This window comes from Lycium barbarum, chromosome 11 (assembly GCF_019175385.1).
Source record: "Lycium barbarum isolate Lr01 chromosome 11, ASM1917538v2, whole genome shotgun sequence".
Lineage (NCBI taxonomy): Eukaryota > Viridiplantae > Streptophyta > Magnoliopsida > Solanales > Solanaceae > Lycium > Lycium barbarum.
In genome coordinates, this window is record NC_083347.1 from 12,226,573 (window position 1) to 12,254,505 (window position 27,933).

At 35.9% G+C, this 27,933-nt stretch overlaps 1 protein-coding gene and 3 pseudogenes across 1 annotated transcript; 1 reads left to right on the top strand and 3 right to left on the bottom strand.

Annotated features, from left to right (window-relative positions):
- Nucleotides 1-9: 9 nt before the first annotated feature.
- LOC132620452 (F-box/LRR-repeat MAX2 homolog A-like) lies at nucleotides 10-2,786 on the bottom strand (annotated as a pseudogene).
- Nucleotides 2,787-2,943: 157 nt separating this feature from the next.
- Nucleotides 2,944-4,087, top strand: LOC132620453 (pelargonidin 3-O-(6-caffeoylglucoside) 5-O-(6-O-malonylglucoside) 4'''-malonyltransferase-like). The gene has a single exon (XM_060335130.1). It carries the CDS (start codon nucleotides 3,500-3,502, stop codon nucleotides 4,007-4,009), a length of 510 nt encoding a protein of 169 aa, XP_060191113.1. The 5' UTR covers nucleotides 2,944-3,499; the 3' UTR covers nucleotides 4,010-4,087.
- Nucleotides 4,088-5,227: 1,140 nt separating this feature from the next.
- LOC132616990 (cytochrome P450 CYP72A219-like) lies at nucleotides 5,228-27,793 on the bottom strand (annotated as a pseudogene).
- On the bottom strand, nucleotides 18,490-24,660 carry LOC132616991 (cytochrome P450 CYP72A219-like; annotated as a pseudogene).
- Nucleotides 27,794-27,933: the final 140 nt, after the last annotated feature.

Here is a 27,933-nt window from a genome sequence, read left to right on the forward strand (position 1 = left end):
TCAAGCAACACTTGGACCCAAATTTGGTATATAGAAGTCATCATCCTCTTTTTCCCAATTTGCGCGAAGTGCATCAGTAACCAATGGACAAATGACAAAACCATAATGTATATAAAGGGATCTGTTTATTTAATACATAGTCTGACGAAATAAAACTCTTGAGGCACTGGACGTGGGAAACTTGTGTAGATTGTGTTCGTTGCATCAATCAGATATTGGGCGCTGTTTAGGGCAGCTTCAAGCGGCTCAAAGAGTCTGCCGCCCTCATCTCTGTACTCATGTCATTCTCTGGTGCTGGATAGTAATCCTCTCTCAGTTGTACATCTCTGAAGTTCGGGATTCTAAGAAGGAACATCATGAAATGTTCATGCGCTGTTCCACGGATGAACAGTGTTCTGAGCGTGACGCATTCTTGCAGCAGCCCGGCTGCTGGTAGGGATAGACAACTTTGGTTAACGTCTCTTATCTTGTGGCGGCCAGTAATCAAGTTCGTTAAGGTTCAAATTTCCAATCCCAAACAGATAAAACCTTTCCCACAAGCTCAAATCCATCTGTCCTGATGGTGCCGTGTGTGCGTAACCTATGGTATCTCCACAATCCAAATGCATATTGGATAGCATAGGATAGTGTAGAAGTGTGCTCAGCTCAAATGCTCGCTCCGAAGGTTTTGACCATAGCCTGCAATCTCCTTCGACCCTAATTTTGATCTCCTCCAAGTTAGGACAGTCTTCAAGACCTGCAGCTGTTAAAGGAGTCAAAAGCTCACCTACACCAATCCAAAGAGAAAGGGATTGTAACTGATCCCATGATCGTCCGCTATATCCATTGGGATGCCCATTGACTTCCTTATACAAACTATTAACATCATAAGAGAACTTGCATCTTTTCTTCTGTTTAAACAATCTTCCTCGCATCCAAATGTGTCTCCGGAACCAGCAAAGTTGCTCGATGCCTCACCTCCATCGCTCCTGTTAAGATCAAACCCGTATCCATAGCCATCAAGATCCTCAAATTCATCAGTACCATCCCACACTCAATCAATGTGAAGATTTTGAATCCGTACTTGTATTGGTTCCAATGCTTTCAATGAACAAGAGACTCCAAGATTCCTGCAGCAAGATATCTTGACATCAACCAACGGTTTCTTAAGCAAAGAAACTGGTGTCTTCATGCCTCTCATGGTAATCTTCTTTACAACCTTGAATCTCAAACTAAGCTGACCTCGAACACCCTCTATGGATAGCTATCAAACCCATATCATTCAAGTCACCCACATTCCTTATCGACAAAGATTTAAGCCCTTGACAAAGACCAACCCCATCCAACTTCGATTCAATTGGCGTAGAAACGCCATAAATTGCCCCAACTTCAACGATCTCAATTTGGGGCGTTTTTTATTCAGAATTTCCAAAGCAGGACCGGTATCTTTAACATTATTACAAACATCTAAAACAAGGTCTTCAAGTAATGGAAGACCAGAAAATACCTCAATCAAAGTCGAAACACTAAACTTCGCGTCCTCTTGAGTAAACCCCTCATCAGTCGGATCACCCCTAGCGTTCGACAAAGCTGAGGTATCCGCCAAATGATGAACTGATAATTTAGGACAATTGGTAGCTAGAGAAACCAAGCCTTCATCACCAACAAACCCAATGTACCTGTTGGTGTTTAACAAAGAAATTAGGGAAATAACAGAGAAAGGGTGAGAGCAAAATACTGCAATGCAGTCGAAGAGAATTGTCGTATTATTTAGCTATGTTTAGCTCTACATTTATAGGAACAAAAACACGGTAAAAATAATAATCATAACCTATTAAAAATGCAGTTTGATAAGGCATAAAAGACAATTAAATATGCGTAGAGAGGTAAGAAGGTATCTTTGTGGTTACCAAATCCACCAATCCATTCAAATCCTCCCTGTGCAACAACATAATCTCCATAGTAAAGTTTAACCAAATGAATGGAAAGCATAACATAAATTCATGTTTCTGTGTGATGAGCAGAAACAGCATGCTGACTAATTTTGGGTGGGGGAAATAATTTTGTGGGTCGGGTCGGTCTAAGTGATGGGGCATGGGTAAGTTTTGATAAATGGGTAATTTGGTCTGATTTGGGATTTTCCATCCATTGAGGGGTATATCTTTGTACTTTGGCTAACAGAGGAGTATATCTGACCCTACCTTGGCTAACGAAGGGCAAATTTAGCCAATAAACTAAAGTAGAGGAGTATATCTGACCCTACCTTGGCTAACGAAGGGCAAAGTTAGCCAATAAACTAAAGTAGAGGGGTATATTTGACCCTTTTATGCCATGTTTTGTTGAAGGCAATAAACTAATGCATGTCAACTCATACCAAGTTGACAAACAGCATAACATGTTCAAAAGTTGGCCGAAGCCTATATAAGAGAAATTTGAAAAGCATACGAGAAATTTGAAATTTCATAATGTTTGCTCCTTTTCGTTTCCGGATGTATTCTATTAAGCAAAATTAAGTGTTGTTTTTTCACCTCATCAGCAGACTCAAATCCAGATGAGAAAAACATTAAAGCCTTCAACTCCTACCCCGAATCATCTTCGGAGTCTCAAGCTTTCGTTGTTTGATCAGCTGGCTCCGCCTATATATGCACCCAGGGGCGGACGCACCTTAAGCTAAGGGGTGCTATCCGACACCGTTTCGTCGGAAAATTTTGATAAATATATGTATGTATATAATCTGAAAAACAGAATATATGGTAGATATAATATAAATGACATTGCTTTGCACAAAGCATGTTGTGGCTCACTGGCGAAGCCCCTTGATAGTTCGGCCACTACTGCGGGGTTCGAACCTCTGCAACGCGTTTGTGCTAGTTTTTTTTTTTTTTTGAAAAATAATAATTTGTAAGGGCTCATTCCTTTGTCTAGAAGAGCACCTTGAATGAGGTTCGAACCCAACAGCCAACACTTCTCATTGTAAGGAAGGATGATACAAAACTAGTCAACCTACATTCATTTTAAAATAAGGCTTATACATTAATATAAGTTACTTAAATGCAATTTGGAACTGGATTATAACTCTAGAGGTGAAAAAATTATTCATTCTTCTCTCCAATTTGTTCATATGTTTTCCTCTTTAAATATCGAAACTACTTACGAAAAATCCTGCGTACGCCATGCACCAGTACTGTTCCACTACTTGCCGAGTAGTGGGTGGAAAAGGAAAGAAAATACCGAAAGATGTAATAAGTTGCAAAAATCTTTGGCGGAGATGTTAGCCTAGTTTTACCCTCTAGCAGGGAGATATAGAAAAGATGACTTGTCAATTCATTGCAATGATGAAGGCGTTGAGTATGTCGAAACCAAAGTCAACACGGATCTTGCTGAATTTCTCCATGAAGGACCCAATAACATTGAGCTTTTCGATGATCATCTTCCATGGCGTGTTCCTCCGATAAGAGATCTGTCGTCAAGTCCATTACTTGGAATCCAAGTGAACAAATTCAATTGTGGAGGACTAGTCATGGCGATACAAATTTCACACATCTTAGCGGATGGTTTCACATTAGGAACATTTGTCAACGAATGGGCGCACATTAACAAAACAGGGACAACAAAAGGTTGTGTCCCGAGTTTTGGTCAGTTGTCATCACTCTTTCCTGCAAGAGTGCTACCAGAACCTCAGTTCTCACTACCTTCCAACATGAGTGCTAAGATTGTCACAAGGAGGTTTATGTTTGATGCATTGGCAATAGCAGAGCTCAAAGACAAAATCGACTCAAATAGTGTCACAGTGGCGAAATCTACTAGAATGGTGTCTGTTATGGCGTTAATATGGAAGGTTCTTACGAGCATTTCCTCAGCCAAACATGGACATTCAAGGGACTCAACTTTAATAGTTGCAATGAATTTGAGGGGGAAAACAAAGTTACCATCTTTAGAACATGCTCTAGGGAATTTCTGTGCGGCTGGATTTCCCACTCGAGGCAAACCATGTTTGGGTGTGCAAACAAAGTATCACATTTGTAGCTGAAAAGAAAAAAGAGCTACTTATATGGTGTTGGATACTCTTAATGATGTGAGTCCTTTTAGGGAAAACCGTGCGGGCTTGCCCAAAGCGGACAATATCAAATCATGTTAAGAGTATGTAAGAAGTAATTCAAGAGACACATCCCACATTGGTAAGGCAAGCGTCGAGGATATTACTTCCATGTTTGTTAAGTGTAACCCACTTGTTCAGAAAGACGAGATGGATATTTATCTTTGCTCTAGTTTGTGTCGATTCCCATGGTATGAAGCCGACTTTGGACAAAAATGAAACTGCATTATGTATCCTCCCATTCCCCTACTGTCCCTATACTTCTCAACCCTTTTTCATTTGATGCTTTCCTTGTTTTATTCTGTTTCCATCATTGTAATTGTTCTAGTTGATTGTCAATTCCAATTATGATTTCTGCTTCCTAACTGTATCTGGAGTGTTAAGTTGAATCCATTTTATTGGTGCTCTCATTCGGAGGTCTCTTGTTGGACCAGCTTTCTATTTTGCTTGGAATATGATATAAAAGGGAAAATATATTGAGAGTGATGTTGTGTTTCTTGCAAATGGTTTCCTTTTGGCTTTTGAGAGCTAAAGAAATAATTTTCTGGACAAGATGGATTCTAGGCTTCAATTCCTGTTATTCTCTGAAGATCTTTTGTGAAACTAAAAAAAGAAGGAGATGAACAAATAGCATGTGAGAAAAGAAGGCTCCATCAGAAAAGGACGGGAAAAAGTTGACATTGTCAATGGTTTTTGAAAATCAATCGAACGTTACCACGCCGATTACTAGATTTTTTCAATAAGATCGTTGGTTTCCCCATAATCTATGGGAATTTGATTAAAAGTCTTCTCAACTAGCTAGTTTTGACATTTTAAAAAATTTGAACTACAACTATGGGAGTTCTAGTAGAACAGTCTTCGATTCTCCTCACCTGGTGGCGCAGTTTGGAAATTTGAAGTTGGAGTTGTTTTGGACGTTAAATCCTAGATTTTCACCGCACTACGCACACATACCTTGGTTTGATACAAATATTGCGTGCGAGTAAATTTTTGGCGATTTAATTAGATTTTGACCTTATGAGTAAAAACAAACTTGTAGGACTGAGAGTGAACAATAAATATCCACAACATAATGCGGTTTATATAGATCTTCATTATATAGTTAAAGGCTTGACTTGGATCAACAGCAACCACTGATATAAACTCTTCACGTGACAAGATGGAGCATTTAGCATTATAACAAGTTTAAACTATTCACCCTCAATAGAAAAGTGAAAAAAGAAAGTGAACAACATTGATAACATTTCAAAACTAACGCATTGAAATTCGAAAAGAGTGACTTCAGCCATAACCCAAGTATTTAGTATTATTCGAGCTGATACACGGAGAACACAACATTGATCTTAAACATCAGCAAAATCCATTTCAAAGTTTGCGCATAAGCAGAGGAGCACCATACTGTGGATGAATTGTCACTATTGCAAATGGAGCATGTGTATAAGATGGCGATAGTTCAAAGGAGAATTTTTGTAGTATCATTGCTATTGCCATTTTTGCTTCCATCATTGCAAAGTTTTGTCCGATGCAAACACGGGGTCCCCCGCTAAATGGGATATATGAGAACTGTCCGTTTGTTGCCTTTGACACTCCTTCACTGAATCTTTCTGGTTTGAATTCTTTCGCGTCTTCACCCCAAATTTCCTTATTATAATGAATTAAGATTGTGGGTATAATGAGTAGCACTCCACCTGGTAGATGTAGCTTCCCTAATTTGACTTCTTCTTTGTTCCTTCTACCAAATACTGGTAATGGGGGGAATAGCCTTAACGTCTCGTACAAGATCATTGTTACCTATGAAAAAGAGTAGTGCATAAATTGGCAGTAGAATAATTAGTACTTAGTCACACTTATCAACTATGTTACTCAGACTCTTCAAAAATGGACAAGGGTGCGTGTCGAATCCTCCAAAAGTAGTGTATTTTTGAAGGATCCGACACGGGTGCGGCATCATTTTTGGAGAGTCCTAGCAACATAGCTTATCAAAGATCTTGAGAGAAGTACTTACAATTTTGAGGCGACTAAGTCCCTCTAAATCTGGTTTTTCATTTCCGAAGACCTGCAAGACCTCCTCTCTAGCACGTACTTGCCACTCCGGATGTAGACACAGCAAAATCATAGTCCATACGAGCAACACTGACGTGGTCTCTTGTCCAGCAAAATAGAATAATTTGCACTCTTCAATCACTTCTGTTGTTGTCATTCCGAAATCGTTGCTTCCGTGTTTTTCAATTTCTTTCATATTGGATTCAAGTAATATGCCTAATAAGTCATCTTTACTAGTCTCCCCTTCTTCCATTGCCCTCAATCTTTTCTCGATGATACGCCTAATCGTTGTCTGGACCTGCTTTTCGATTTCCAGCATTCTTTTGTTCCTTTTAGTAGGCAAGAACCTAACAAAACAAATTTAAAAGAAAACAAGATATGCAAGCACAAAGAAAGTAAAACATGTGATTTTCCATATTAATTAGAAATTTGAGAGTAATACATGATTACATACCTTGATCCTGGTATATAAATTGACCGACCTATGTCCATTACATACTCAGCTTGTTCTTTCTGAAGTTCAAATACTATTCTTCCTTCTTCATAGCTACTCCCAAATGCTGTGCGAGAAATGACTTCACTGGTCATTATTTGAAGGTCTGGCCATACATCGAGCTCGAATGATGTTTCATTTGGAACAATCTCCTCCCATTTGCTTAGCATTTCACTACAACTCAGATAAAATGCTGGCAGCATATGCTAAACAAAACAAATGGAAAACCATAAAATTGAATCTTCTTTGTCAGAAAATTATACTGCACAAATAGGGTAATTTTTTTTTTTTTGCATATATAACCTTTTGAATCTTTTCGACATAAAGTAGGTTTTAATATCATGACAAAGATGGTTCAACAATTGTTTTAGATTACATGTTCAAATCCCAAGTGTGTCGATTTTTCAAATCCCTTTATTAGAATTCCTGGAGCCGCCATTGTTTGTTATTGCAAGTGTGCATATAAATTCACAACTTCTTAGGGGTCGTTTGGTTCAAAAATAAATTACGTTGGGATAAGTTATGCTGAGATTAATTATGTTGGGATAAGTTATGCTGGGATTAGTTATTCTGGAGTTATTTTTTACTGATTGTTTGGTATGTTGAACTAAAAGTATTATACATTGGATAATTTTTAAAAGAAAGGGTTTCTTTCTTATCCCGGGATAACTTATCCGGGGATAACTTATTCCACCCTATGGCAGGTATAAGTTATCCCAGCACTATTTTTACTCCTGGGATAACTTTTACTAGCCAAACAAGGGATAAAGAATTGCTAAATTCTTATCCCAGGACTATTTATGTTTATCCTTCGTACCAAATGACCCCTTAGTGTTAAAGACATTTCAATATGAAGTCTTAAGCCAAAGGCATGAGAATTTACCAATGTTTGCTAAATTTAGTAGTAATAAGAAACAGAAGTGAATATATATAACCTTTAACTTCTCAACATGGAAAGCAGGGTTGATGATTTTTCTGTGTTTGGCCCATTTGTCTTCCTCAAGGCTTACAAGACCTTGAGCTAATAACTTGCCAAGTGGATTGGGATGTGTTTGCTTTTGGTACACATAATTCTTTGTCAAAATCTCTTTTACATGGTCAGGATCTGTAATCAACACAATTGGATTTGGGCCTAGCCACACAAAAGAATTTTTACCTGCGAGTAATCAGTTTTAGATTAGAAAAAAATCTAGCTTTTTACTGTTCTTGATTTGGTAATCTTACAAGAAAACAAAGGCAAGGAAGAAAAGTCAAAAAGATTGATTGTAGTTGAATATGCAGTGGCCATTACTATGAGTTCGTAGGACTCTAATATCTTAGGTAACGGATTAAAAAGGAGGTGATCTAGTGATCAATAAAGTAAATGAAAACTTTAAGATTTCAGGTTTAACTTTTAGCGGAGACAAGAAAATATTACACTTCATATGTATGGACTAAGTACTATAGGTGATTTCTTCTCATTTATTTAATTTTTGGTGGATAGAGTTATCCAATACTTGTGATAGATATAGTTAATGTACGTGCAAATTGATCCGGACAAAACCATTAAAAATTCTGTTTAGCTAATCGCTTCAGCGAACTATAGTCTTGAGAACTCCCCTTCCCCGCGGTACCATGACTTCGTTTCTTATTTTCTCATATGGGGCACTCTCTTTTCATTACTCTAGCTTTAACTAATAAAAAAATTGAGTTAATACCTCGAATTATCATTCAATTTATATATATATATATATTTTTTTATAAAAGTTACTAAATTAATTTTTTTTATTATTATAAACTACTCAACTTATAGATAATTTCTCAGAAAATAACTATGACCGGAGAAGCAATTAACTCTCACTTGAAAACAACATAAGCAAGCTAAAATACCTTACTAGATTAAATTAGAGTATACGTAACTTTATTTCCTTTTTAGTTCGTCTAAAAAGGAGCAACTCGTCTTTAAATTTGGAAACTATTTAACTTAAGCTTCTTCTCTTTTTAATGTAAACTTCTCTTTTATCACACAAATTATATTACATATTTACGATCACTAGATTTAAAAGATTTCATTTCTTTCTTAAGTTCTGATCGTGGGGTAGAAAATCAGTGACTACCTAAAAGAAAAAATGCATGTATAAGAAAAACTAGTTTCTTGAAATATTTACTCTTTTAAAGAAAGAGGAACATACCATTTTTGTTGATGGAGTTAAGGAAAAAAGGGACGAGCCTTTGAGCTATATCATCAGAAAAATTCATAGGCTTAGATTTGGCTTCTACTATACTTTTTGTCAGCTCATTCAAATCTCCATAGAATAACTTATATGGATTTCCCTTGAGACCCCTCTCTCTTAAGCAATTCTCCAATTTCTTTGGTGTAAACCATGCCCAAATCAGTACTTTCCATGCATTTACCAACAAAATTGCAACACAAATTGCTGATATTATATTGTACAAAATCTCCATGAAATTAATCAAAGGCTTCTTTCAGCTGCTTGAAGAAGGGAAGGTGTATAACCTTTTAATTTGTTGGACAAGATAAGGCCACCTATTCTCTCTATATTATCGACGACAAAAATCATTGTCCTATACTAGTAAAGACCTTTGTCCAATCGCTCTGGACCCAGTCAAAAGAGGATGGAATTAATGTTTACATGCCAAAATTTTCCACGTCAAATCAGTAAATGTAATGATTTCAGAATTTAAAATTTGTTAAATTCAGCGCTGTGGTATCAAACTGTCACCACTTAACTCATTGCACAAATTTATAATTATGGGTGAGTTTATTGCTTAAATGGTTACTGAACTATTGAAAGTAGGTAAACAAAATTACTTTCTTTCTTTTGTATATGATAAGTCATTTATTTACTCTTCTTTCACTCAAAAATCACTTTTTTATATCAGAAAAACCACTTATTTTTTGCTATTTTTTTCCTCGAAAGATAGCTAAAAGTCAAAAAAATAATATATCCAGCAACTTTTTAATTATGTGACACCTGATTTTTAATCCAAAAAGTAGAAAGCACTAAATCCAATATATACAATCTTAATTAACAGTTTAACACTGTTTTTATGATTGACTAAACATAATTTTGATGCAAACTTTTTTTGGAATAATGTGTGAACGAGGATAGACTTTTTCAATGATTTTACATCAGCATAGCTGGGAGTGGAAGAAAGTATATATATAAATAAATGGAATTGTCATTTTTCCACAAACCGGACAAAAAGGCTCGTCAAGCGTGCCGTCTCGAGCATAACCTTAACTAGGACTAGGAAATATACTTATTAAGGATCTTTGGATTATCTAATTTACATTTTAAATATTCTTTATATTTTGCACCGAAGAAGCATAATTTTTAGCAATTTACTTTTTTGAAAAACACCTTGTTAATTGAACATCAAAATATACATGGGAGGATAGACGGCATGACTCCCTCTTTACACATATGAGGATAGTCCTCTCTAAGAAGTTAGTCCCTAAAACCATTGAGAATATTACTAATTAGAAGGAGGTCTAATTAGCTATGCTCTCGTTACAAAAGACATTCTATACACTTATGGGACATCATAATCAAAGTAAAAGAAAAGCCTACTCATTTTACTATGGACTTGTAACACATTCATAATGAAGGTTCTACCAATTGTCCGGCAAAAATGACTACCATTTTACACAAACAATCCAGCTCCTTCCTGCTATACTTCTTTCTCCTCTTCTTCTTCTGCATGCAGCTTCTCCACTTCCTTTTATATTTGCGCTTCATTTTATCTTGTATGTCTGATTCTGAAGTTTTTCATTTGAGCTTTGTCCATCCTCAATGCTCCCCTAGCTTCTCTTGGTATTTCTTGTATAGAATTAAACAAATTAGCTATGAAACTATATTGAGAATTGCTACCACATTTAGCCAAAGAATCAGCTACAGTATTGACTTCCCTGAAATAGTGTTGGATCTTGATGTTTCTTTTGTCAATAATTCTCTTCACATGCTTCACCTCTTGATCAAATTCCCAAGGGGTGGAATAACATCCGTCCAGCTATTTAAAAACAAGCATTGAATCAACTTCCACAATGCCATTGTTGATATCATTAAAGTCCATCCAATTGATGCCAAAGCTAGCAGCTTTAATTTCAGCATTGTTATTGGAGCAAAAAAGAATAGCTTTAGCAACAGCCATTATGATATCCCCTCTAGAATCTCTGGCAATCCCTCCAATTCCAGCTTTGTTGTTTTGAGCAATGCTGCTCCCATCAGTATTAAACTTGATGATATTATCTGGAGGCTTGCTCCAAGTTATAAGAATGCTAGTAAGCCTGGCCTTATAAGCCTCCATAGTTCTTCATATCCTGTTCCAGTAGTAGTTAGCATCCATTTTGTATCCTTTCTTGATCATAAAGCATTTTAAATGTTGAGTAACTTTATAGCAAATTTTGGCCACTGAATAATTCTTTTGGCCATACTTTACTGAACTCCAAGCCTTCTACAGTTCCCTACAGATGAATATAGGAATGCTTTGAGCAGCCACTCTTATCATAGAAAACCTAGTGTTGAAATTCATGCTAATATTCTGGAATGGAGATTTTGATTCAGCATGTTGATGTCCATAAAGTTTCCAAAGAAATTCCAAACTTTCATGGCCATGTCTCCATCAATAAACAAATGATCTATGGTTTCTTCTTTAGGATGATCACAACAAATACACATAGGGTCAATATTTCTGGCCTATTTCTTGATTCTGTCATACATAGGTAGTTTCCTTTTGATGGCTCTCCAGGTAATCATAGACATTTTGAAAGGAATTCCCTTATTCCAGATGCATTTCTAGATAGGAAGTTCTGGTGCTTGTTACTTTAGAATTTGAAAAGCACAGGAACAAGTAAATTTTTCAGATGAATTATCAGTCCGGATGGCTTGATCTTTTTTGTTCCCAGGGCCAATGTCCACCTTATGGATAATATTACATATCTCAGTAGGCAACAGATTGGATATGTAATCCATATCCCAATTATCACCCTTTAAACAGTCTGCTACACTGAGAGTACCAGGATTGCTTTCATTATGGTGATGCGGGGCCAAAGGACCAACACCAGTCCAGTTATCCCACCAAAAAGATATCTGAGCTTCACTGATCTTCCACAAAATATGTGGTTCAACTTCTGCTTTTATTCTCACCAGCCCATTCCAAATAAAGGAATGACTTTCTTGAACATTTCTAGCTACCACATGACCCCTTTGTCAATACTTAGACATCATAAATTGAGCTCATAAGTTGTTTTCTACTCTCAGTCTCCACCATGTTTTAGTAGCTAATACTTTATAGATATCCTCCAAATTTTTGAAACCAGTTGGCCCCTCAGAATATGGATAGCACATATTAGCCCAAGAGCTCCAGTGATACCTCTTTTTGTTATCAGTTTGACCTAGAAAAAATCAGCAAAATAGCCTTCTAACTGTTTAATGATGCCCTTAGGAGGTGACATTGCAGTTAGAGTATGGAGTGTTTGAGATTGGAGTACATATTTGATGATGACAGCTCTCCCTCCCGGAGAAAGAATATTGCCTTTCCAACCTTGGGCTTTGTTCATAATTCTCTTAAGCAATATCAGCAAAGTAGGATAATCTCTTCCTGCCAGGAAAAATAGGACAACTAAGGTATTTCATGGGGAAAAATTGGTGCTTGTACCCAGTGATTCTACTGGTCATCCTTCTTCTTCATTCAGATGAGTGTGCACTCTTGTCAATATAGATTCCCTAACTAGATTCTTTTTCATACTGCCTCAAAATTTTGATAATCATTTTGATGGATCTCTTGTTACCAGATGAGAAGATAACAAGTTCATCTGCATAACAAAGATGGTTGATCAAAGGGCCCTTTTGTTGCATTGTGTATCCAATATACCTTTCTTTGTCATGGAGCTGATTTAAAGCCTTGGAAAGAGTCTAAGCAAAACAAACAAACCAAGAGACAGAGGGCCTACTTGCTTAAGCCCTCTGGTAGAATGGAAGAAGCGATGTCTTAGTCCATTGATCATAACTGAATACCATACATCTGAAATGAGCCTGTGAATAAGATCTATAAAAATTTCGGAGAATCCCACTTTCTGATAGCAGCCTTAAGGAACAACCAAGATACCTTGTCATAAGCCTTAGCCACATCAAGTTTCATAACTATGTTTCCATATCTGTTGTTATTCTTAATGCCCTGGACCAGCTCTTGAGTGAGTAAACTATTCTCTGTGATCAGTCTGCTAAACTATTCTCTGTGATCAGTTTGCCTCTGATGAAACCAATCTAATTTTGAGAAATCAACTTAGGCAAGATGTTGGTAAGCCTGTTGGAAATAACCTTTGAAAGGATCTTGTTGGAAAAATTGCTCAAACTGATGGGCCTCAGTTGAGAAAAGTTGCTTGGAGAATCTACTTTAGGCAGTAGAATTAGACAGGTGTGTGTATGAAACTTGGTGAGTTTGCCCCTTCTAAAGAAATCCTTGACCATGTTGTGCACATATTCTTTGATGATTTCCCAAGTAGCTTGATAAAATTTGCCATTATATCCATCAAGACCCGGAGCACTATCAGGATCTAGAGAAATAACAGCCTGATCAATTTCCTCAAGTCTGGGAATACTAGCAAGGATCTCATTATCCTCTGTGTTCACCACTCTCTCAAGGTTATCCAAAATCTTGAAATCTGTCTGTTGATCAGGCTGGGAAAAAAGATTGTTGAAATGTTTGATGGCAGCTTGAGCTATTCTTTCATCCCCCTGGATCCGGTCATCTTTCTCATCCTTAATCCTATGTATATGAGCTCTCTTCCTTTTATGTCTAATAACACTATGAAAATACTTAGTGTTATTGTCACTCTTTTCTTGCCATTTAATTTTGGCTTTCTGTCTTAGCAAAGAAGACTCTTTGCTAAGCTAGAAGATTTGCTTGGCATACTTGGAATGAAGAAAACTTATGTTCTGATAATTGTTTTGAGAAGAGTATAGAGCTTCAGCATTCCAACTCCTTTACCTTATCAAACACGTTGCCAATATTGTTTCTTGAGCACTGACTAAGACAATTGCTTAGTCTTTTAAGTTTTTGTTGAAGAATCCACATGGGGTTGCCCCTAATTTCAGCTTGTCAAAATTCTCTCACAGTGTCCATGAAGTCCTCTTGCTCAGTCCAAAAATTGAGAAACTCGAAATATTTAATCTTTGGAGGTTCAACTGTGCCACATTTCATCAACAAAAATCTGTGATCTGACTCAGTTCTTGGTAAATGACTGATATTGACAATAGGAAACTTCAGAGACCAGCAGTCATTATATATTACCTTGTCTAGCCTCATAAGAATCCTCTTCCTCAATTTTCTAGCATTAATCCAGGTGAACTTGTCCCCAATATAACTAGCATCCATCATGTTGCAGTCCTCCATATATTTCACAAAATCTAGACTCCTACTAACTCTGTGTTGTCTTCCCCCTTGCTTCTCATCTACTTCCATAATAATATTAAAATCTCCCAGAATAGCCCAAGCTTTATTAATGTGACTGTTAAGGGTGCTAATATTTTCCCATAACCATTGCCTCTTCCTGGATGTAGTCTTAGCATAAACAATAGTCACAAAGAAGGATCATTGTTGCTACTGTGTTGAACTTCTAAAGATAGTTGTTGTCTATGATCACTAATGACATTACAACTGAAGTCAGCATCCCAAAAACACCATATATTCCCATTTTTATTAGACACAACATTAGCAAATCCCAACTTTCTTCTGTAGTTTTGAATCTTGGTTTTGTTGATAATGGCATTATGTACAAATGGTTCTTGAAATGCCACAAAAGTGACTTTGCGAATGTGAATGATCTTCTCGAGTCTGTCAAGAGCCCCCTTGGAGCTTACCCCCCTTATATTCCATATGATTGTATTAATCATAAGGAACATATCATTGTTGCTTCTTTAATCCCCTTCCCTGCCTCTTGTGATCACAGCAGGGGTTGAAGTACTAGGCTTGGCTTGAAGTGACTAAAATACCCCTAAACTTGATACGAATTGCGACTTTAGTCTCTGAACTATTGCCACACTTAAAAACACTCCTGATCTTGACTAAATGGATTTTAATTCACCCCGCGTAGACATGCCACGACAAGTGGAATGCACTCGCTGTCCACTTGACATTTTCGTCTTATGTATCCTCCACATAGATAAAAATTTTTTTTTTTTAAAATGTAAAACTGATTCTTTTTTATTAAAAAATGGTAAAACTAATTTTTTGTAATAAAAAAATCTGGAACAATGGAATATTTGTTTTAAATCTGGAAAATTTGATTTAAAAAAAAAAAACTAAAACACTAGAGTTTTAATTAAAATATCTGTAAAAAATGGATTTAAAAAAAATGAAAACTTGATATTTTTTTTGAAGTGTCCTAAAAAATACAGATTTTCATGATTCTTTTAAGATATTTCTTTTAAAAAAGAATTAGAAAAACAGTGGATTAAAACTGGAGTTTTATACAAATATGGAAAAACTGATATTTTTAAAAAAAATGTGGAAAACTCTTTTTTAAAAAAAAAAAAATCCCGGAAAATTAAAGTATTTTTTAAATCTAGAAAAAAATTATCAGTTTTCCACTTTATTCTTAAAATAAATCAGTATTCCCTATTTTAAAAAAGTCTAGGTTTTTAATCAAAAATTCAATTTTCCAGATTCGTTTTTAGAAAAATGGGTTTATTTAGTTTTCCAGATTTAAAAAAAGTCTAGGTCTTTAAATTAAAAAAAAAACAATTTTCTAGATTTTTTTTAAAAAATAACGGGTTTTGCACATTTAAAAAAAAAAAATCAGTTTTCAAGATTTAAAAAGTTTCACATTTTTTAAATAAAAAATCCAGTCCAGATTTATTTTTTAAAAAAATAGGTTTTCCACATTTTGTAAAAAAATAGTTTTTTCTGATTTAAAAATATATATACTTTTTAATGAATTTTCCAAAATTGATTTTTTTAAAAAAAAAAAAAAACTAATGTGGAGCCTCCCACGCGCCTGAAAGTATTTGTGCACGCTTGTTGTGCCATGTGGCAATGCGGGGATGAATTAAAATTCAGTTAGCCAAGATTAGGGGTGTTTTTAAGTGTCGCAATAGTTCAAGAACTAAAGTTGCAATTTGTGTCAAGTTTAGGAGTGTTTTAGTCGCTTCATTATTATTCTTTCCCTTTGGAATTTCAGTTCCTCTAGGGGATAAACTCCCCTTTTCAACAACTTCCTTGAACTGATTTTCCACTTCTGATATCACTATAGGCTCAGGAGCAAAAACATTAATAAGGCTGTCAGCCACATCCTCATCAGATAAACTATCTTCCTGGGACTACTCTGCTACTTTGTGATCTTTGGATTGGCCTTCATCTAACATCCTCCTTCTTATAGTTGCTTGAATCTGTTCCTGATTTTCCAGGAGATTCTTCATTCTGCTCCTTATGCATTATTCTCCTTTGGTTCTCTCCTGGATCAACGTCTTCTGAGATGGTGTTCTCAGTGTCTCGCCATTTTTCTTTCTCATCTTCAAACTTTCTAGTATCATCAGCAATACTTTGGAAAATATTATGAATCTTGATTGGTAGATTGATGGGAACACTAATATTTTGAGTATTATACTCCTCATTGTCATTGGTAGTAATGACCACCACTGTTTTCAAAAGCTGCATTTCCTTTGAATTCTCATGCTGCTCATTTGCTGGACTTGCCCTCTCTATTTGCTTGTTATTCTTATTTCCTTTTCCATTCGTTTGATTCTCTCCTTCCACTGAAGGTGTAGACTGCTTTTCAGTTCCAGTTTGATTACCCTTGTGTTCATTGTTGTTGTTAGTATCTTGAGGCTGATCCCTAGTTTTCTCCCCAAGGTTTTCATCCCTCTTCTCTCACTCTTTGCTTGTTCTCCTTATTTTTTTAGTTCCTTTGCCATTGTTCCTCAAAACTTTCAAAGCATTTCTCCTTCTTCTTTGTTTTCTTTTCCCCCTGTGTTTCTCACCCTTGGTCTTAACAGCTTGTACATCAGCTGCTGCTTCTTCAACCTGTCTATCATCTTCTACTTCTACAGCCTTGCCCTCCTCCTCAACATCATTATTCCTACTTGTCTCAGCTTGCTCAGTATTTTCATGATTAGTCTCTTCTTTTCTAGCCTCTTTCTTCTTATTAAAAAATCGACAAAGAGCTAAAGAATGTCCTAATTTTTTGCAATGAGTTCAAAATTTCGGAACACTCTTATATTCAAGCTTTTGGTAGAATCCCTTTAGAGGATGAGATTCATCCTCCATTCCCACCCATATTTTATCAAGAAGAGGTTTAGTTAAGTCTCGTACCTTAGCTAAACCTAGTCGACTTCTACTGAATGTAGCAAGATCCATATTAAGAGGATGCCCAACTGGTTCCAGAATTTGTCTCACATAGTGCCATGCGTGACAATGAAAAGGGAGTTTAGGAAGAAGTACCAAAATCGGCACCATGGGTGAGTCTTCCTCTAGTTTGAAATCTGGATGCCACATTTGGAGCCATATGTAGACCCCATTGATATCGACTGATCGCCTGAAGTATGTTCTTTTGCAATCGTCTTCATTGGTAAAATCAATGAAAACCAAGTTGTGATAGCCCCAATAACAGTAGTCCCTTTCACTGTGACTTTTTGGAGGAAGCAGCTCGTATGACTTCAATCTTTGGCCGACCTCTCAGAAATTATCCAATTAGGGTAAATTTACACTCTTTAGCCATGATTCCATAGCAGTCTTTGGATTTGAAGATAACAACAGGAATTCCGTTGTGATTGGTTCTTCTAGTCTTAACCGATGGATAACCATGTCGATTATCCGGCGGTGGAATTGATGGTGGTGTCACAATCGTATTCGCGTAAGAAGTTTTCTGTGCAATTTCCTCCGTAAATGTAGTCGCCCCTGTGGTATGGGCCTGTTCCCCCACCGGACGCGCCGTATTAGGGCCGCCGGGAGGCTCCATAAGGCAGCGCGTGGGATTCACACGGCTGGACTTTTGAGAGAGAAATTTACCGTTGTATTTTTTGTACTATAGTGCAACAAGTCGAAAAATACTATTTCAATTTATGTGACACATTTTTAGTTTTAGTAAGTCCTAAAAAGAATGCCATATATCTAGATATAAAAATAATTTAATATTAACTTGGGTATGAAACATGATCATCCAATAATTAGGTACGAAACTCGCACATGTTTAGGCTAGCTTTAACCTATTCACTCAAAAATAAAATCGCATACACTATTACTTGGAAATTTTTTGAGGAGCTTTTGGGTGATGTTCACGTAGCATGTCATATTTCTCCGGGGGATATTTTAATATGAGTTCATGGTAGTTTAAGGGGTTTTTGTTAAAATCCAATAATTTATGTATGAAACTCGCAAAACAGGGATAATATTTAGTTTAAGGGAATTTTAAACTATTCATTCAACTGTTTTCTTTTGAAGTGGAAAATGAGCACCTACCAAGGAGAAATATATACAGGCCAAAGAAAATAAGGAAATAGCACATAAGAAACATTGCAGTAGTTGTTTTGGTTGATTCCTATAACCAAGAACATGGAGGTGCAATTAAAGTATGGTACAGAACTTTAAGAAGTTGAATCTTATGGTACAAAACTTTAAGAAGTTGAATCTTTTTCTCCGCCAAGTGGCTATTTTATATGAGGTTCATAAGAGATACCTATGAATAAGAGTATTTTACGGATATTCCTTGTTGAAAATCTACTAATTAATACTAAGTTCGCATCATTATCACAAACACTTCACACGACTAGATGGAATGTAACGTTATAAAAAGCTAAACAAATACATTATACATCCACTAAAAAAAGGAAAAAACATTAAGAAGCGAACAATTTTGATAATGTTAACCAAACTGCAATTAATGTTTAAATTCGAAGCATGATTTCAGCCATCACGAGACAATTTAGTATCGATTATTTGAATGATGCATGGAGATTAATACAATGCCAGTGATGTGAAATATCAATTTAAAGTTTGCGCATAAGCAGAGGAGCACCATACAGCGGATGAATCGTCGCTACTGCAAATGGAGCATGTGCATAAGATGGTGATAGTTCAAAGGAGAATTTTTGTAGTATCATTGCTATTGCCATTTTTGCTTCCATCATTGCAAAGTTTTGTCCGATGCAAACACGGGGTCCCCAGCTAAATGGGATAAATGAGACCTGTCCATTTGTTGCCTTTGACACTCCTTCACGGAATCTTTCTGGTTTGAATTCCTTTGCGGCTTCACCCCATATCTCCTTATCATAATGTACTAGGATTGCGGGTATAACAAGTACCACTCCGGCTGGTAGATTTAGCTCTCCCAATTTCACTTCTTCTTGAGTCCTTCTACCAAATACTGGAAATGGGGGGAATAGCCTTAACGTCTCGTACAAGATCATCGTTACCTAAGGAAAAAGTGGTGCATTAAGTTGGCAGCAGGATGAGAATGTTTGGGTAAAGCTTTGACAATCGTATAAGATTTTTTGGTGAAATATACGCGTCTCATAAACACCAAAAGTGCTTATAACCCAAAATTAGCCAAAAGTTACAAGTTGATTAACCCGGATTTATGTTTTATATATATATATATATATATATATATTTTGGCTTGTAAGCACTTTTGGTCTTACCACAATGTTATACCCCGTACATTTATACGACGAATTATCCGCAAGCAAATCGACTCAAGTTAAAGGCGGAATTATTTTTGGACATGAAATAAGAGCTTTTAATTTTCAACTTTGATTATCACAAAAATTGCTTATAAATTTTATTTAGCATAAAAATATTAATATTGGAGATTAGAAATTAATTTAATTATCGAAAGTGGGCCCCACGACACGTGGCGAGATTTGGTTGGCCTTGAATAAAGATGGACACATGTCATGAAAATTGACACATGTCCACTTTGTAAAGATTATATAAATGAGCATAAGTGGATGACAACACTATAATTAATCTTGCAAATTAGGTTTTAGAGAGAGGGGTTCGGGCACTGTTCACGGCGACTGTTCACAGCGGCGCCACTGTTCACGGGCACTGTTCACGGCCAGCCCATTTTTGCCCCCTTCTACACAATTAATTGGAGAGATTTGAAGATCAAGAGGAGGAAAAGATGGAGCTCATGGTAGCCATGGCAACTCACGACCATGGCTTTCTTGAAGACATTTCATGGTGAAAAATTAGAGCTTGTCTCTAAGGTAAGATTTAATTCTTTTCTACATGTTTTGGAGGTAGTTTAGACTTGTATAGCTTAGTAGATGTGTGTTGAATACAAACGGGTTATGTATGTTGATGTTGAATTATAAATTGAGTTGTGTAAGGGGGGTGTTTTGAGTAAGAATGAGGAATTGATTTTAGTAGCATTATGTAGGAATTAAATGGTTAAATTTAAAGTTGTGTTATGGACATATTGCTATCCTTGCTAAATTGAAAGGATTGAGGGTATGATTATGTTCATATGATTATTGTTGTTGTTATCATGGGTTATGTGATGAGAATGAAGGAAATTAATGGTTAGAAACTTTATAGAGATCGTGTGGATGTGTGAAGAGGAGTGTGGCCGTGAGCCATAGTAATGAAAGAGAATGGTGAATTAAAATTTATTTAGCTTGTTAGAGGTGTCGTTGTGACATTGATGACGTAGATAAAGGGTTAACGAGTTGAGTTGGTGTTGAAATTGGTTGTATGTTGTTATGAGAAATTATGTGATTTTTATATAATTTTTATGCAATTATGAAAGTAAGATGCTAAATGTGAACTATGGTTGTTATTAATGAATTTGGAAGAAAACAATGCGATTTGGTAGTTTCGTTGCAATTGTAGAAGTTTCGAATGGAATATGGAAATGGGCGGAATGGTTTGAATCCTTGGATATTGTTTAAAATGTTATTGAAATATGTTTGGGTAATCTTGAGTTAGTTAATGAATATGGAAAAATGTTGATATTAGTTGGGTGGTGTGAATTTAGAATGGAAGAGTTACATTATGTGGAAAAGAAGGGAAATTTTTTGGATTGTTGGAAATGTTGTATGAATTGCTTAGAATGTCTTTAAGTATTGTTGGTATGGATTCGGGTTAGTATTTAAATATATAAGCATCGATGTTGGCTTGAAGGTAAGTCGTCGAGTTGAATTTATGAAAGTTGTTGAATGATGTAAAAGAGAGTTACTATTATTATTTTACCTTTCGAATTGGTTATCAATGTTACTAGGTTGGTTATTGTGGTTGTTGTTGTTGATTTTGAGCGAGATAAATTCTCGGGATGGCCTATTTACAGGGGAAGTGCTGCCGAATTTTCTGTAGAATTTAATGATTAGTTTGGAATGAATGGCTTAAGTGCCCTTAGCTAATGATTGTTATTCGTTGGCGTAATTGTAGACCTTGGGGAGCCCGAGGCGTAGATTTAGATTGGCTATCTTGGAAGTGCGTTCGAGGTATGTAAAGCTATCCCTTTTCTTCTTTTGGCATGTCCTAGGTGTACTAGGATTGGATTCGAGCCTCGGAAAATATTCTGCTCATCGGAATCCGCATTTGAAAATATTCCTCTTTCATTCAATAGAATTGAACCCTTTTTGTATGCTTTCTTGAAAATTATGCAAACCTTCCCCAAACTTTATGAAAAGTTATAAAATGTCCGTAGAACCTTCGTAGGTGACCCCATAAGCCTAAAATGCGTAATTTGAGCCCACCGCCTTGCTTGTCCCAAGGTGGGACCACTAGTCCCGGTTTTACCCTTATTGTACTTAAGGCTCGTTTTCGAGCAGTTTTTGGAAAGAAATGTTCTGACTACTCTTTTAACTACTAAACAAAAAAAATTGTTTTAAATAATTCATTAAGTCTTATAAATTGTTTTGGCACTCGGAACGACTTCAGAAAGGTTATGCTTCTGTAATTCATTATGACATCCGAAACTCACTTATTATGATCCCGTCTGACTTCATTGAATTGGTTTGTCATTGATATGCCTCATCGAGTCTCTGAAAATATTTATGATATTTTAACTGCATTTAGTTTCTCACTACTCCACTCGTGGATGCCCCAATGTTTCCCACACTGAGCCCGGGCCAGGATATGTTGTCAAGCGTAATCCTCTGCATTGTTCGCCGTGCCTCGATGTGAGGGGGCAGGTATACGTGTACATGGGTTTGTGGAGTATGTTGTGCCATGTACACATGTTCTGATATGATTTGCCATAGCCATCTGATATGATATACTATGTTACGGGGTTATGCCCCTATTCTGATTCTTCTGTGTTGTGGCACCAGCGTCGGGAGGGTGGCCACGTTCTGTCTGCCGAGTCCCTTGGCAGGGGTCGGATTTGATATGACATATGTTTATGTACACACTCCGCATGTTTTGAAAATATGTATTTGATACTTTGGATTTTCTACTCACTTTTTCTGTACGTTCTGTACCAGTTATGATTTTGTTTCTGTAATTTAGGCTTTACATATTTCGTACTGACCCCCTTTCTTCGGGGGCTGCGTTTTCATGCCGCGCAGGTACCGACGACAGGTTTGCTGATCCGTCCGTCTAGGATATTTTTCTGCCATTTGGAGCACTCTTTTATTCAGAGCCCATCTTTTGGTACAGTCTGTCACTACTGTATTTATATATTCTCGTTCATGGGTACGGCGGGGCCCTGTCCCGTCATATGATTATGTCGGTCTGTTTAGAGGTCTGTAGACATGTTTGTGGGTTGGGGTCTTTCTGTACGGATGCGTGTATATGTTGTGTTTGGGCGATCTCATTCGCCGCGGCGGCCGGTCCGCATATGTTTAAATGTTGCTTTGTTGGCCCTAGGTGGTCATTGTTGGTATTATCTGTGCGCAGGGTTAATTTGGATAGTCTATAAAACAAAGGAAACTCTGCCGAAATTTTTCTGGAAATCATTTAAATTTGAAATATAGCCTTGTCGGCTTCTGCTATATACTTGAATGCGTTTGATAAAAATTTGAGATAGCATTTGATAGATGTGTTTGGGTGCCCAGATCGGGCACTAGTCACGGCCTACGGGGTTGGGTCGTGAAAGTTACAAGTTGATTAACCCGGATTTATGTTTTATATATATATATATATATATATATATATATATATTTTGTTTGGCTTGTAAGCACTTTTGGTCTTACCACAACTTTTAAGTACTACTTTATCCCTAATATATTTTGAAATCCAGTAAATACCTTCTCAAAAAAAAAAAAAAAAAAAAACCGACTAACTCCTCCGTTCCATTTTCGTCGTTCGTCCTTCTCCTTTTAAATATACTTTTTTTTATTTATATCTTTTGTAAATAGCTCTGAGGGTGTTTTAGTCATTTTAAACACAAATCCTTATGGACTCTTCTTTACCTAACATATTAGTTGTTTGTGCTTCTACCTAAACACGTAACTATGTATTTGCAAAATCTAATTCTAACACATAAAAATGGTTTTCAATGCTTAATGTTTATCAACTACTCTCGATTAGTTAAGCCAGTCAGGCTCTTAGTTCACTCCTTCTCAACTTCGGCAGTCCTATAGGATCACTATATTGAGGACAAACATACTCATGAAAAGATTGGAAGAATGGAACTTGTGAAAAGTACTTACAATTTTCAAGCGATTTAGTCCTTCCAAATCTGGTTTATCATTTCCAAAGACCTGCAACACCTCCTCTCTGGCACTACTTGCCACTCCAGATGTAAGCACAACAAAATCATTGTCCATACGAGCAACACTGAAGTTGTCTCTTGTCCAGCAAAATAGAATAGTTTGCACTCGTCTACCACTTCTGATATAGTCATTCCAAAATCTTTCTACCATGAAGTTTAATTTCTTTCAAATTGGATTCAAGTAATATGCCCAATAAGTCATCTTTACTAGTCTCCCCTCGTTCCATTGCCCTCAATTTTTTGTCAATGATACGCCTAATTGTCGTTTGAATTTCCTTTTCGATTTCCAGCATTCTTTTGTTTCTTTTGGTAGGCAAGAACCTACGCAGACAAATTAATTCAAACAAGAAAAGTCTTCTTTTAGTAGAGAGGCCGAGCACATTTTCTTTTGTATTGGAATAATTTGTTAAGGGCCATATTTTTCATATTTAATGACAGAGAGATTTGCAAGCACAAAAGGAAATTTTGAACGTGGAAATGTGATGTACATAAATTATTGTACCTTGATCCTGGTATATAAATTGAACGTGCCTTTTTCCATTACATACTCAGTTTGTTCTTTCTGAAGTTCAAATACTGTTCTTCCTTCTTCATAGCTACTCCCAAATGCTGTGCGAGAAATGACTTCACTAGTCATTATTTGAAGATCAGGCCACACATCGAGCTCGAACGATGTTTCATTTGGAACAATGTCCTCTCATTTTCTTAGCATTTCACTACAACTCAGATAAAATGCTGGCAGCATATGCTGTATAAAAATGAAAAAACAAGCAAGTGCTTGTTATAAATGGATAACTTAATGTTAAGGTATCTCAATATGCAATCTTAAGTCAAAAGGCATGTGAAATGTACCATGTTCTTTAAATTTGTTACTCCCTCAGATTCAATTTAATGTCTTACTTTCCGTTTTAGCTATTTAAGAAAGAACGTCGCTTTCTATATTTGGTAATTCTTTGATTTCATATCCAATTACAAGATTCAAAAGACATTTTGGTACATTATAATTATACACATCTTTAATTAAGACCACAAGATTCAAAAGTCTTCGTTATTTTCTTAAAATCTGCGCACAGTCAAACTAAGACACATAAAATACAATGGAGGGAGCAAAAAAAGTATAACCTTTAACTTCTCAATATGGAAGGCAGGTTTGATGATTTTCCTGTGTTTGGCCCATTTGTCTACCTCAATATTTGCAAGACCTTGAACCAACAACTTGGTCAATGGATTGGGATGAGTTCGCTTTAGATACACATAATTCTTTGTGAAAATCTCCTTTACATGTTCAGGATCTGTGATCAACACCAATGGGTCTGGGCCTAGCCAGATGAAAGAACTTTTACCCACGAGTAATCACTTTTGGGTTAGAAAAAATCTAAAATCTTGAGTTTTCGCTGAGCCTTATTGCAATTTGCAAGTGAAACTAGGTCATATAAAAAAAAAAAAAAATTGTTAACACTATTAGTATACTCCTTGTTCCATTTTATTATATGACACTCTTTTCTTTTTAAGTATGTTACCTTTCTATATTTGAAAAATCTTTACATTCAAACTTTCCACTTTACCCTTTATGAAATGCTCTCATAGCCATAGAAACATCATGACATATTTAAAACCACAAGTTCCAATTGTACTACCAAATGTCATTTTTTGCTTTCTCAAGCATGCATCTAGTCATACATTGCTATGTCAAACGAAACGGAGGGAATACAGCCAAATCCTCGTTTGCAAAATCTAAAAGTACAAGCATGTTACGATTAGAGACTTCAGTGAAAAGTGTTGGCAACGTTCAAGCAACCTACAAGGGAAACATATGCAAGAAAGAAAAGTCAAGAAATTTGTAGTGGATAATCAAAGAAGATTAATAGGTTGAAGATCTCCAAACTATACAGGGAACTTACTTCTCATCCTTTATTAACCTTGTGAACAGAAAACATCTCTAAATTAGGCAATATACATCTTACAGTTCCTCTAATGTTAAAAACTAATGGTTGTGCAACCATACGTGCACTGTACGTGAAGTCTCTCAAACTCACTACAACTGGAAACATCCATTGCGACCTACGAACTAAGCTCTCTCACTTCTCTCAATCCTGAAGAACTTGAAAAATTTAAGGCTTTTATTGGTCTTCTTTTGCCCTGTCAAATCTTTTGCAGTTTCTCAACTAATAGGAATTATATGCTATCTGAATCGCAAAATAATAGAATGATCAACATATAAATCTAAAGCCAAGCAATCGACTCAATTAGGCATTTTCCAGCAAGGAACTCCAACAACAAAATCACTAATGAAAGCAAATAAAGGAATAGACATTTCACTACTAAATTAAACAGTTCATTTAGGCATTTTACATAACAGATAATATGCATTTCACAACTCACTATTTTGAATCAAACAGCTCATTCAGACAGCTCGAAGTGTTTACAATGAAATCAATGATAAAGTGTTCATATTAGACACTTCCAGCTCAAATGTTTTTCTTTTAATTTATTACATAGATAAATTAATCATTTTAAAATACTTTACTTCATTTAATTATATGCATTAGGCTCAATAAGTCATAAAACCTCAGGCCTATTTGGCTAACGCATATAATAAAAGGAGGTGAATTTTTTTATGTGGTTCACTTAGATATGTAAAAGGAGCTTGAGAAGACTCGCAAAAGCTTTTCCAAAATTTGAGTCTAAAATGTCTAATAAGAACACTTTATTATGTACTCAAGTGTTTAATTGAAACAAAGCGTAGTCCGAGTGTGTAAGTGAAATTTTCAAGCAAATTTAAAGGGTTCTCAATTTATTTTACCCTTTTTGTTATATTTATAAAGGATGTAATTTAAATATGAGGTATAATTTAAAAATCACGGTCATAATGAATTTAGAAATCTCCATCTCAATCATAATGAATACTTACTATTTGTTGCAAAGATTAATCTTTTAGGGAAAATCACGGTCAAACCCCATTTCATCATTTAATTTGTAAAATATGTACACAGTGTATATGTAGTGTATACTTTATATTAAATATACATATATTATACATACCAATATATTTAATATACACAGCTATACACACAATATACAACAGAAGTGTATAGATAGTGTATACAATCCTGCCATATTAATAAACTAATTGACCGAAGGATATATGTACGTAAGTTCCCCCCCCCCCCCCCCCCCTTTTTTTTTTTTTTTTAAATCACTACTCTATTCATTGTCCATCTCTTCCAATTATCTTTTTCACCATACCTTCTTCACTTACCACCATTGCTCAACTTCCATCCCATGCCATTAGTACTTGCGGCCACCTTCATCACTAGCTATTACCACCACACAATTACTACTCCCTCTGTCTCAATTTATATGACACTTTTCGCTTCCCGAGATTCAAACGGCATGAAATTTGATCAATATTTTAAGATGTATTTTTTCACCAAATTGATATGAGAAAAGTTGCAACTTATAGTTCTTTCCACGTAGTTTTCAAATATATAAATTTTAATGTTAAAATATTAAGTTAATCTAATCTAATTTAGCTTTAAAATTTAGTCAAATTGACTCCCAAAAAACGAAAGGTGCCACATAAATGGGACGGAGGGAGAATTAAAATTATTCTCACGGTAGTTATCACTCAATAGCCATCATATGGTAGCAACTACTGCAAAAACACTACCAATCACAGAGAACTATGATCACCTTACCACCATCATAGGCAATTCTTTACTGCTAATTTTTAGAGTGTTTCATCAAACAAACACTTTTTGTAACACCATTTCATTTAAAATTTTAGTAGACATATTCAAATGCTACAAGCAACAAGACGTGTTAATTATCCCGATAATATTTTAATAATCAGATATGATTCAGACATCTTTTAGTTTCTTTATTTTTTTTCATGTACACAATGTGAGTATGCTAAGGCACTCAAAAAAGAATAAGAATTGTAAAATTAGGGACTACATAAAGAACAAAATTAGTTTTTTAAAAAAAGGTAGTCCGGTGTACAAAGCATCTCACATTAGCAGAGTTCGGACCATATCTTAAGGGTGTGATGTGGACAGCCTAACCCAATATAAATATTAGTGGCTACTTCCACGACTCGAACTCGTAACTTATAGATCACACGGAATTAACTTTATAGTTGCTCCGAGACTCCCCTTCAAAGAACAAAATTAGTAAGTTGAAAAAAGAAAAAAGAAAAAGAGAGACATACCATTTTTGTTGATGGCGTTAAGGAAAAAGGGGATGAGCCTTTGAGCTATATCATCAGTGAATTTGATGGGCTTAGACTTTGCTTCAATGACACTTTTTGCTAGCTCCTTCCAATCTCCATACAGTAACTTGTATGGATTTCCCTTAAGACCACTTTGTCTTAAGTATTTCTCCACTTTCTTTGGTTTAAACCATGCCCAATTCAACACTTTCCATGTATATACCAATTTATTGCAACACATATTGTTGCTATCATGTTGCTTAACATCTCCATTTTCAGAAGTGATAAGTACTCCATTTGAGGCTTCTTTCAGCTGCTTCCTCTTAATTACGTGTATACAGTACAAAAATGAGACGAAGTCAACGGAATCTTTCTTGCTAATGTAAGTTGGGGGTGTGTGTATTTTAATTCATTGATAGATAAGATCCATTTATCCTTAATTTGAGGTTTCG